At 50.8% G+C, this 11742-nt stretch overlaps 1 protein-coding gene across 1 annotated transcript; it reads left to right on the forward strand.

Moving 5' to 3' along the window:
- The first annotated feature begins 313 nt into the window (after window positions 1-313).
- On the forward strand, window positions 314-1721 carry LOC128721988 (uncharacterized). Its single transcript, XM_053815802.1, has 2 exons — window positions 314-801; window positions 1547-1721. Exons 1-2 carry the CDS (start codon window positions 314-316, stop codon window positions 1719-1721), a joined length of 663 nt encoding a protein of 220 aa, XP_053671777.1.
- The last annotated feature ends 10021 nt before the right edge of the window (window positions 1722-11742 follow it).

The raw sequence follows: 11742 nt of genomic DNA on the forward strand, positions 1-11742 counted from the left end.
CCAAAAACCCGCCGTATTTACATTGCGCCACTCGGCTAATGGCTGCTCTGTCTCTTTCCCTTTGGCTGCTCGGCCACCAAAGAAACGACTGTTTGGTTGATGACTGAACTGATAAGCGAGTGATCTTCATCGGGGTGCCGGGTACATGCCGCGTGGCGAGACAATTTCGAATTTCAACGACGTTTTCGGCTTTGCCGGTTCCTGTTGACACAACTAATTGGCGCGCAAAAGAACATTTCGGGAGCACGTCTTCAACAGCGCTACAGACTGGCCAGTGTTCGTTCGAGACGTCGTCCGTTTGCAACCGCCCAAAATGCAGCTCCCGTGGGCATTTGTTCTTCCCTTGTTTGGCCTTTTGACTCAGCTGCACTCAACGCGAGCCTTCGACGACCCAACCAGCACCATCGTCGAAACGCGCACCAAACGATGGCTCAACTATCCCATCAACGGTGGGCTGGCCAAGATGGTGTTGGGCTTCATCGTACCCATCCGGTTCCACCATCCATTGCCACGCGTCATCGTCAACACGTACAACCTGCAGGCGAGCTATCGCATCCCGGCCAACATCATCTACTGGCACCCGGAGTCGGTGTTCAAGAATCGAGCCTTCGACACACCGCCAGTGCGACCCGACACGGGCGTTGACCAAAGTCGCCGGCAGCTGTTCGAACTTCTCGAGGGTGGGCTTACCCGGTGGAACCGAAACGGACCCGTCTGCTTGCTGCGGGCCGTCTGCGAGATCGCCGAAACGCCCCTGAAACACAACGGACTGATTGGTGAAATAATCGACGTGATTTTCACGTAAGTAGCCCATAGACGCGGTGATTGCGATTGTGATTGACGAAATAAGAAACGCACGCTCGAATTTGGGGCGAAATATGGGAGAAGAGCAAAAAATCGATTCCCAACCGCGCGTTGATTCGGCTCAATTGTGTGGAGATTGTGTCACAATCGCTTTGCCCGTGATGGTCGGTCTGCAAGCGAGCGTGAACCGGAGGGGGGTTGATATTAATGCATGCGGACGTTTGCGATGGCGTGTTTGCCCACTCCCACCCTGAATGGGGATGGCCCAACACGAAGAGAAACCAATGGCAAATGGATTGCAGGTGTTCGGCGCTGTACGCCACGTTGTAACACATTTCGATTCCTTTGTTTCGGTGGCAGAGAACGGGCTGAACTTAATCGGCATCGCAATTGGGAGCGCACCTTTAGCGTTGGGGGTGGAATTTATTGCTCCCCTTTGCACTGCCATTAGTCAGTGAATTGTTAGGGCGCACTTTTGTTGCTGCTCTCAAGAAGCAACCTATAGCGATACGTTTTTAGATATGCCACTGGAGCAAGCAACACTCAACCGCTTGGTGCCATTAGAATTATGCTTCCATTCGTCAGTGAACGGGTATCAATAAAGCGGTGACAAAACGATTCGCAAAATAGCGTCCGGATGAATGTCTCCATTTTGAATTGCCAACACGTGAAGAACAATAGCGTTTGCTTTTAGGCGGTTACCTTTCCGAATCACACAATATGGAATTGATTGCACTTCCAGACCTTCACCATCGGACCAGCTGGATGCGGGTTACCTGGAGGCGCAAACTAATGGCCAGATGAGGCGAAACTGTACAGCACTGTACCCCAGCTGCCCACTCGGAGATGGGCTCTTCGACAGCATCTCGTTCCTGATGGAATCCCAGCCACTCGTCGACGACCTGCAGCATATGTAGCCCGCGGGTGCAACACGACAAATTATGCCCTTTCGTCATTTGTCGCCCGTTGTCCGCGAGCGTTGGCATTTTGCCCAGCTGGGAGGTCGCAAAAGGGACCACTTTAAAGCCCACGGAATGCTGATTCACCCGGTGCCAGCAAGCCGGACGCGGCAGCAAAGCAGCCGAAAAGTTATAGCCCCACCTCCGGATGAAGATTTTATTAATGAAAGTGCAATAAATTAAGCTAGAATTGTAAAAGTCCACCATGATTTACAGGCGCGCTGTTGAGCGTCGCGATTGTGCGGCTGGATTTGTGGAGGCGACATAAAGCAAAAAGTCCTTTTTTTTACCCCCCCCCCCCCCCCTCCTCCCCCCCTCCAAACCCACTGTCCCCGAGGGTGTGTGAGTCGAAAACGGGCGACGGCCTTTATTTCGAATGTGACACAAACGCAGGGCACAAAGCCGAAAACTTGGTCCCAAAAGTGGCTCACACCAAAACACGGCTCGAGTTGTTGATGGTGCTGAAAGCTCGCCTCCGTGCCGTTTTGTGAGCTTTTGTGGGCATTCTAAATTCCGCATCCAGCAGCATCTAATCCTTCGGCGCCCTTTCGGTGGGCTGGAACGAGAGAGCGAAAGGGAACCCCATGGAACGTATCGTGGAAGGACCGGACGGCCAACCCAGCACGTTTTGTATGCTGTTGTTCCGCTTAGCTCAACGGGCCGGCGGTGCTAAGCAGCATTATTACAAGTTTCATGCATCATGGGAATGGTTTTTTAGTGGAAACCATAAATTTCCTTTCACCATCAGAAGCCGAAACAAAACCACCCACCGACCGACCGGTCTGGTGTGGAACTATCGGTGGGCGAGTCCCTGGGCAGGCCCAACCCTTGCACAAAGGGTCCGGCACGAGAGTGTGGGTGGCTGGCTGTCCACACGGGATTGAGTGCCGCATCCCTTTTCTGCTGCTGGTCGTCGGGGCGTCCGTCATACATACACGATTAGAGGCCGTCAGCGAGACCGATGCTATGCTCTGCACCAGGGCACACTCGAGCACGCCGTCAGGTCAGGCTCGTGGTGACAATTTTTATTACGAGCAATTTCGTCCACCGGGAATCAGGTGGAAACCACCGAGTCGTGCACGGATGTTCCTGAGCCCATGCACGCTCATCCTCAATCACGATGGCAAAGGCATTAGCAGACGATTGCGAACTTGCTTCCAAATGGTGCAAATATATCTCAAAAGCTTGCTGAATGTGAACTTTCGGGTTTTTCGTTTCCACCCTGAAGCATGCCAAATCGTGTACTATCCCTTCAAACGTCTCTGTTGCCATGGATACGAGCTATAATGAAAAAACAATGCATCCCAAAGCTCACTGAATGCTCATGCTACTCAATTGCATACATTCAGGCGCACTTAACGCATCGAATTTGTGGGACGCATTTCAACATCCGGCCGCAGACGCCAGACCATTCGAATCCCAACGAATGACTCCATTTTGTGGCTGCCAGCGTCACAGTGAAAGTTTCCATCGTGAGCGGGTACCTTCCGTTTCCTACGCGGGAATTTTTCCATCGTCGACCGATTAAAGTTTGCCCAAACCCGGCCCCGATGAAATACGACCACTTTCACGAGCGGTCCAGACCAGCGCCCCGGGCTGATGAAGTTTATTTTAAAACCCCGTGCACGTCCACGCCACATCCCCTTTGGGAGGGGGGGGAGGTGAAGGGGTGGTCAGATTCCGCCATTGCACTCGACGCCGGCCCGTCGTTGCCGTATGCAGCCGCTAAATTGCGCGCGCCCCGCCGGAAGCAGCGCTCCGGCGATGCGATGCGGGGAAATTTATTTCCAGAAATCGCGCTCGGACCCTTGGACTTGATCCAAATTTCCGTTTCCCTGCACCACCAAAAAAGGGGCAGCCATTGGAGGCCTGGCAGCGGAGGTCCTTTAGAAAAGCAGCGGCCGAGTCGGCGAGTTTAAGCGCGCGCGTAACGTTAAAGCGGTGAGCCATTCTGCGCCACCGAATGGGTGCCACATGCACCGACCAAACGAAATGGCGATGTTTGTGGATTGTAATGACCATCGGACCATTATGGGCAAAGTTCGTGCCTCGGTTTCATTACAGAAATGTGGTGCGCGTTCTGGCGACACCAGAAACAACCGCCAGAGTGAGCTTTCTACGCCAGCCTCGCACCAGCCAACATGCAGGAATGGAGTGTCCCTTTATCGTCACCACTTTGCGGGCCCACAACGTCCCTAACCCGCACGTGTTAGTAGGTCTCTTCGGTTCGTTGCTCTAATTACAACTACATCCCGGGGCTCGAGCCATGAAGCACCAGCTGACCTGCCTGGTGGCGAGAACCCGATTGCGCATTAAAGCTCGCCGCGTTCCACGCGAGTTCCATGCGAGATGAAATGGAATTGGACACCATTGGGCGAGCGCTGGGAAGGGGCGCCCTTTTTTGGCGTGAAAAGCACTTTTTTTCCATTCATTAAAGAAAACACAACACACACATTCGGTGCGCAACTTTCAACAGCGCTGCCAAACGGGCGGTGGGTGGAATCGTAAAAATTTACACCGCTCGTGGAATGGAAGGAAAACTCAGGCACCAGCACTCGAGCAACCGCGGGCGTTGTAATGTTTTCTCGTGTTTTAATATTTGCATTAAAACTTTCGCCCGGCGATTGTCTGTGGCGTTTGGTTGCGGCGGGTTGCGCTCATCGGATTGTGTTGATTTCGGCGCGATTTGAGCTTCTTCCAGACGCTCGGTGTCTCGAATGGTGGTGTTTTCGGGAAGGGAGAGTCGCACATTCGCGCGTGTGCCCAGCTGCACAATTGAATTTTATTCCCCTAGCTTCGCGCGCTAATGAGAGTTGATAACGACGCAACACTTCGCCATCGAGCTTACGAGCGATCGTTACGCGGGCGGGCATAATGTGCGCCATCGGCCACGCTGGAAAAGCGACTCGCCTCACATCGAGATGGAAAAGCGCTTATCACTCGACCGGGAAATAGGTGAAACCCGGCTGGGTGCTTGGGTGGCAAGCTTTCGTGCCATTCTCGATCATTTCACACCCATTTATCACGTCCGGTGGCCCATCGTCGTGGGTGTGGCATGTGGTTCGTTCGCCATCTCCGCTACTTTTTTTTAAATACCCTGGCCACACTCCCGACCTCTCGCACCCGTAAGCAATACAACGCGCTGTTACAGTGTGGGCAGTGAGAGAAAAAAAACTAATCTTCATCTCTTGCTCCACATACATACATACACGCGCGAACCATTTTCCATTTTTCACTGCAAAAGTTTTGCGCTTTTCCGCTCGCTAGACGGGGCGGCGTTGGGAGGTTCTGTTTTTTTTTCTTCATTCTCTTATCTCAAAACCGGAAGTGATCCACCACCCCCCCCCCCCACGCTCTCCTCTCTCCCCCCTCCCCAGGCGCTGGGTGCAAAAGTGCAACTCGCTCCGCAAGTGCCAGGAATCTTCGTGCGGAAGTCGTAAAAGAGCGAAAGAAAGAACTACAAAACGCTCGACCGGGGTTCCGGGTTCAGGCGGGCTAACCCGGGTCTGGCCACCCGGGTCGAAGGAAACTCGCAGAGCGCACGTCATGCACGTGGGAAAAACGCGGTGGAAAAACGCTGCAACAAAGCGATGTGGCCGTTGCCTACCACCACGCTGTGTTGACCCTATCGCGTGCGGGTGGGCCCTTTGTTTTATCGCGTGGTGGGGAGGGGTATTAGAGGGGGGGGGGGGGCGGAAGGAAGGAAGGGCACCATCGGCAACAGGCACCTGCGCCGGGAAGTGAAAAGTGACGCGCATGATGTAGTGTACGTGTTTATAACGGCAATAATGCCCCATAATGTTATCATTCCCGGGGTGGTTTTATGTTGCCTTTTTTTATGACCGAACTCCCTCCACCCCCACCCCCGTTTTTTTTCCCGACCGATGCAACATGGTGCACCCGTGTGTGTGTGTGTGGGTGTGTGAGGATCCTCCACACTATGCATTATCGCTCTCTGTCGCTCTGAATCGCTGAACGCGGAACGCTCACAGTGCGTAACCAATTTCGTCACCCGCCACCCGGTTCCGTTGGCAATTGGGCACCCCAACCCCTGGTGGGGGGAGGGGAGAGTGCACCCGAAAGAACCCCCCCCCCACCTCCCCCGCCCACCCCCATCGAACCAGAGGGTGGTCCTTGGCACCGTGCATTGTTAACAATAATTTAATTCCTTTTTGCGTGAAGGAAAAAGCGCTCCACCGTTTGTGGCGCTTTCTTTAAGACGCTACCGCTACCCCCAAACGTATCCGCGCCAGGCCCGGGTTTACACATCCCCAAACCAACGCAAGCCTGAATCTTGAATTCAGCGCCCGTAGCCATTCCTTTTTCTTTTTTTTTTTTTTCTTGGTCCGTTGCGTTGTTCGTACCTTTTTTTTGCACGCCACGAGGATCCACGAGGCCCAACGGAAACGGTTCCACCTTCCGGTGTACATGCAGCAAAGGGGCTAGGAAAACGAAGTAGAAGGGCGAGAAAATACCCACCATTCCTGCCATGGCGTCCACCCACCCGTTTGCCACCCCTCTTGTGGGGTCTTATTTTGCCTCCCGGGAAGGGATCACGAACGTAGCATCATTCCGACAATTTCAGGGCGCTTTTCATTGCCGCTTTCTTATGAAGTGCTTTTATGCTGCCACATTCTTTCATCTTTTCCTTCTGCTCTCTGCCCAACCGCCACCCACCGGCTCAACGCGCTCTCTCTCTCTCTCTCTCTCTCTCTCTCTCTCTCTTACTTTCTCTCTGGCGCGGGAAAACCAACGAAAAAAAAAATAAAGAACCGCGGTAAAATGTGTTGCTGCCCGTGCTGCCGTAATGCAAGCGGCTGAACCGAATCTGCAACAATGAATGCCACCTGCCAACACGGGGAACTATGTACGCGCGCGTGTGTGTATGTTTGTGTGCCATTTACGTGGCGCATGATTTTTTTTACGCCACCCACTCGACGTGTTTCTTCGTGTTTCGGAATGCCACCCACCCACCCACACACACACACACACGTGCACGTTAATCCGCCCGGCAAGCGTGTTTGCGCGAGTCCTAGCGCGGTTTTGTGGCACCATTTTTATTTATTTTCGTTTTTATTTTATTTTTTTCTTCTTTTGGTGGGCCGAAGAACTGTTTTCGATTTCGAAACGGGTCGCCGGGGCATATTTCCTTTTCACGGCGGGATCGGGAACGCGCGTGGCAAAGTTCTCACAAAAACGAACCACGCCCGCGGCCCACGACAAATCCGAATCCGTACTTCATCTAATCGAAGCTCGACATCGAACTGTGTAAGCGGTTGCCCGTTTCGCTTGCTCTCCTCATGGTGACGTTTTGCCAAAAGGGGACCTCAACCCGGGGGGGCCTGAGCGGGGACAAAAAGGACACATCGAGATGGGAAGGCAACAACGAAAAAGAAAAAAAAACACGAAACTGAGTTCACGTATATGTCCGCAAGCGCCAAACCACACGCTCCTGCGAGGGACAGAGAGGTCGAGCGAGGTTTTCCATTTTAAAAACCACGTATGACCGCACCCACAACCACCCCCACTGGTACTGGGATCCGGACCCTTTGCTGGACCACCTTTTTCTGGGGTTCGCGCTATTTCCAGCTCCACCGGACCCGGAGAAGGTAAACCCCATCGGAACGAGCGCCGAGTAATAACGGGTTTTCTTATTGGATCTTCTTCTGCTTCTTCTTCTTCTTTTTCTTGCGTCTTCGCTCGTCCAGCTTCTTTTTTTTCTTCTTCTTCTTCCTCTTCTGGCTTTTATCGGCATCGGTATTTGCGCTGCTCCCCACCGATTGGACAGCATGAAAAATGCATTCGACGAAATTGATAAACCAAAAAGCTCCTTCACCGGTGTCCCGTTTCGATCGGTTTGGCTCGGGGTTCGATTTTGCGGCGTGCACATGGTCGAAAGTCTCTCAAGGACACCCGAAGGACGACGCCGTGCTCGCTCGCGGGCCATAAGAGGTTTTCCTTCTCCACCCACCGACACCGACGGAGGCGACGTCACTCGATGGATGGCTTTTAGGTGGTGGCGTTTCGCTAGCCATCACCTGCAGATGATTAAAATCAAACCCGGCCGGGCACAGCCGAAAGGCAAGCAAGAAGAAAAAGAAGAAAGAAAAGGAAAAAGGTAATTTATTCCATTTCTCCGGCAACCAAACACGCCCGTCAAACGTCAAATCGCGGGCAGGTGGGTTCTTGCGTTGGCCTACGTTTTCTGTCCGGGCATCGGGCGCAGTCAGGCGAAAAGTGAATTAAAACTTCATCTTTCATCGAGCACCAAGCGTGGCTGCCGGCGAACAGCTTTCTTACCCGGCGTTGACCGCCGTAGAATGGGTGGTGCTCCGGAGAAAGTTGTCCGTTTTTGTGTGCGAAAGTTTAAATAACTGCGCCACGGTAGCGCGGTACGCGATAAACACCATCCCGCGTGATGGAAGCGCGTTGCTTTGGGCTGGGAGGGGACAAAAAAAAGCAAAAAAAACTTTCACACGAAGGCAAACGACTCGATGCAGATAATTAAAAGTAGTTGAATCAATATCTTCCCAAACATCCGAACGAACATCCAGTGGCATTGTGTGAGGGCTCGAGATTAGGTCGAAAGTTTACGGACGTTGCCTGTGCCGGAAGCGCAACCGTCATCGTTCGGCAATCAGCTGCAGCCGCTTCCGTGCACGCTTCTCGAATCCTTGGCCGAAGCCAGGATTTTCAATAAGTGTCAACTGCTGGACAAACTCGCCCTCCAACCTCCATCAGGTCGGTTCCGTTTAGTGCCCCGAAACCCCGTTAGTCTTCATCACGACCGAGCGGCGAGAATGGCCAGCGTACCCAGCGACAATGAGTGTGTGAATCAGCATCTTACTCCCGGCGTGTCACCGACACGGATGGTCACGGATAGTCCGAGACTCGAAGGAACTCCACGCGGGTGGGTAAAATCACTGGCACTGGCGAGCTCAGGATAACCGCTACGCGAGCCACGAGAGAAGCAACAGCGTGAGAGCATGATTAATAGATTCGATCCGTGGGCCAACGAAGTGACTTTTTCTTCTGCTGGGTATTGTGTGTCCGCGAAACGGCGGATGTGGCGCTCGGATGCGGTGCTGCATGCCGCAGGTGGACCGATAAATCATTGACGAGTTGCGTGGACAAAAGCGTGTATGTGTTAGCTCGGCTGAGATTAATGCTGAGGTGGATGGGGAGGTTTAGAGCCAACATGGGCGCCGACAGGGCAACACAATCCGACCCAGGGGTTTAAGCGCATTTTCAACCTTTTCATAGTGGCGCTTGTGCGATTCTTTTTAACCGCTGGAGTGCGCTCGAAACGCGGTTGCCGTATACGGCGGAAAGAACCTGAACGCCTGGACAATAGGTGACTGGATATCGACTGATATCTGATGACTGGTGACTGGATATTTCTGGATTTTTCTGACGTTACGTTGTTCAGTACAATTTTTCAGCGACCGCCCATGCCCTAGCTCTGGTAACCATCAATTTTGGCTGCTTTTTATCAATTGTATTTACGATAAAATTCTATTTATTGCTGAGCAAGAAAGGGTATTTTCGGCAAGTCTCATTCCACGCTGGCTCAAAGTCTCTTATAAAAATAGTTTAAAAAAAAGATGGCAGTTCAAATAAAACACGATTGAAGCTTTTGGTCAATCTAGTTACCCGTCATAACTCTGACAGCTCTGTATTTACATTTTGCTCTGTTATAAACAGTATATTAAGCGTGATACAAATAAAGTTTCATCCCATTTCGATGTAGCTTCGATTTTCAACCTCAAGTGCTGCTGGACACTTGAAGCGAAATTACATTTGCGCCAGCATAGCAACTCCTTCACGCCGCTTTACTGTCTATTGCTTGTCCGTTGTCAAATTAGCATTAACGCAGAATGTGCCTGTACCGCTTGTAACGCAATTACTTTGCGTCGCTGGGATTATTACCAAACTGGACAATTTTGCCGTTTCTGTGCTTTTTTTTAATTTTAATTTTATTTGTTGTTCTCCTTTCGTGACGGTTTTCATCTCTCAGGGACGTATTCTCGCTAGCGGGCTCACTCTCAGCCGCATTAAATGCAATTTTAATCACATTAATCAGCATCCTGTTGACCTCCTGCCAGCAAGATGCGACCTTAATCGACGCGGGAACGTGCGTTGACGTGGACGGGACAATATTGCAAACTCACCGCGAAACGGGCGTAATGAAAAGAACGCAATAAACACATTCTCATCATTTATTAAGCTGCTGCGGTGCTTTTTACTGTTGTTGAAGCAGTACAGCCAAACAAATGAGCGCTTTCAAGTGCAAATGGTATCAATGCAGTGGCTTTTTCATTAAAATGGTTTTCATTATTACACAGCAAATGAGTCTTGCAGTGCTGCCTATGAATTATTCCATCAAGAAGGGTTCATTAAAATGCACCTTGTGAAATGAAACACATGACAGGTTTACCGATTTGTTACGAGCTTTTTGATACACAAAAATCTGATCATCGATCAATCGAACCAAGATCGTTTCAATCGAATTAATCGGGTTTTGGTTTGGGCGTCGATAACAGTACTTTTCCCTTAAAGACACATCCAACTAAACACCAAATGATTTAAGACCATAAATAACGTTGTTGAAAGAGGAAGAAAACAACTAAGTGTTAACATGAGTTTCATAATAATTATCCTTATATTTCAAAAGAAAAATTACAATTTAAAGATTATCAACACTGCCTTTCGTGTCATGTTTTCAATCATGCTTTATTTTTAATAATAATTTTACTCTTTGATGCTATCATGCTTTAATGCTCAAAAGTGCAGATCAATAAAGAAATCTTATTGGCTATCTAGGTGCTACAAATGACAATTGTAACACTCTCGCGCACCTAGCGAGTGAACCGGTTCAGAAGCTTACAGACGTCAGCTTTTGAACCGGGAAGGATTTTAGTATAAAAGGCAGAAAAGGGGTCCTGCGAGAGGCTCGTTTTTCGCGACCATAAAAAAGGCCTATTTAAAGCTTTTTGTGTCATTTTCTTTCCTCCTATACCGTTTTAAAAGATTACTAAAAAGCGTCTTTTTTTATTGGCATACGATTGCATTCGCAACGCTAGAGGAAAAAAATTGTGCTATATAAATTAATCAAAAACAGCTATCATGTTTGCAAATATGTCAGCATCTGTTTCATTCGGTAATATTTCATCATGTTAAATGGAACACGCTTCCAGGAAAATGTACCATACTTAAACGACCAATTACACCGATAACACAACTTGAAGGAACATCCACGAAGCTCTTTCCAAAAGAACGCATAGCCCAGGCGGTTGGACATCCTGTAACAAAAAACACTTTAAACAGCGCACCGTACAACCCGCATCCAGCTTCGTGCGGGAAAACGAAAGCTTTTTCCCAACATGCAGCTGGGAGTGGGCTTTCCCGCCCAAGCGCCCAAGCAGCAGCAGTTTATTTTCGGTGCAAATATCCCCACAGCACAGCACCACACATCACGAAGATGCCTGAGAAACGCACGCACATTCCCACACGGTAGATTCTTCCCGTCCGCAGATCCCTTAAGCAGTCGCTGTAATTCATGTCCTTTTCTTTTTGCAGCCCATACATACACCCCCGCAGTGCTCGCTTTGCTTCAGCCGTAGCGCCCCAGTATCCCGAAACTCAGGCCAACCCAGCCTAGCCCGCAGGCCCTGTTAGCAGTTATGAAATATTCACGGAATGTGTCCTGCGCTCCTCCGCATCGTCCTGCAGCCAGCAAGACTAGGCGAATGGACGACACACGGAGGCACGCAACCTGCACGGCCGGATAACAACATCTTCCGAAACGCAAAACTGAGCCAAACCGTACGCGGGAAGCAAACTCGTGGAAAACCCAGTGGCACATGGGAGCTGGTAGTCGCGGTGTCGCGTCCCGGAACGATCGAGCCTGGCCAGAGCCAGGCTGTGGAAGCGTGCTTCGGTTGGAAAAGCTCGCAAACAGCAAAAGTCGCGAACAACG

This window comes from Anopheles nili, chromosome 2, assembly GCF_943737925.1.
Source record: "Anopheles nili chromosome 2, idAnoNiliSN_F5_01, whole genome shotgun sequence".
Taxonomy (NCBI): domain Eukaryota; kingdom Metazoa; phylum Arthropoda; class Insecta; order Diptera; family Culicidae; genus Anopheles; species Anopheles nili.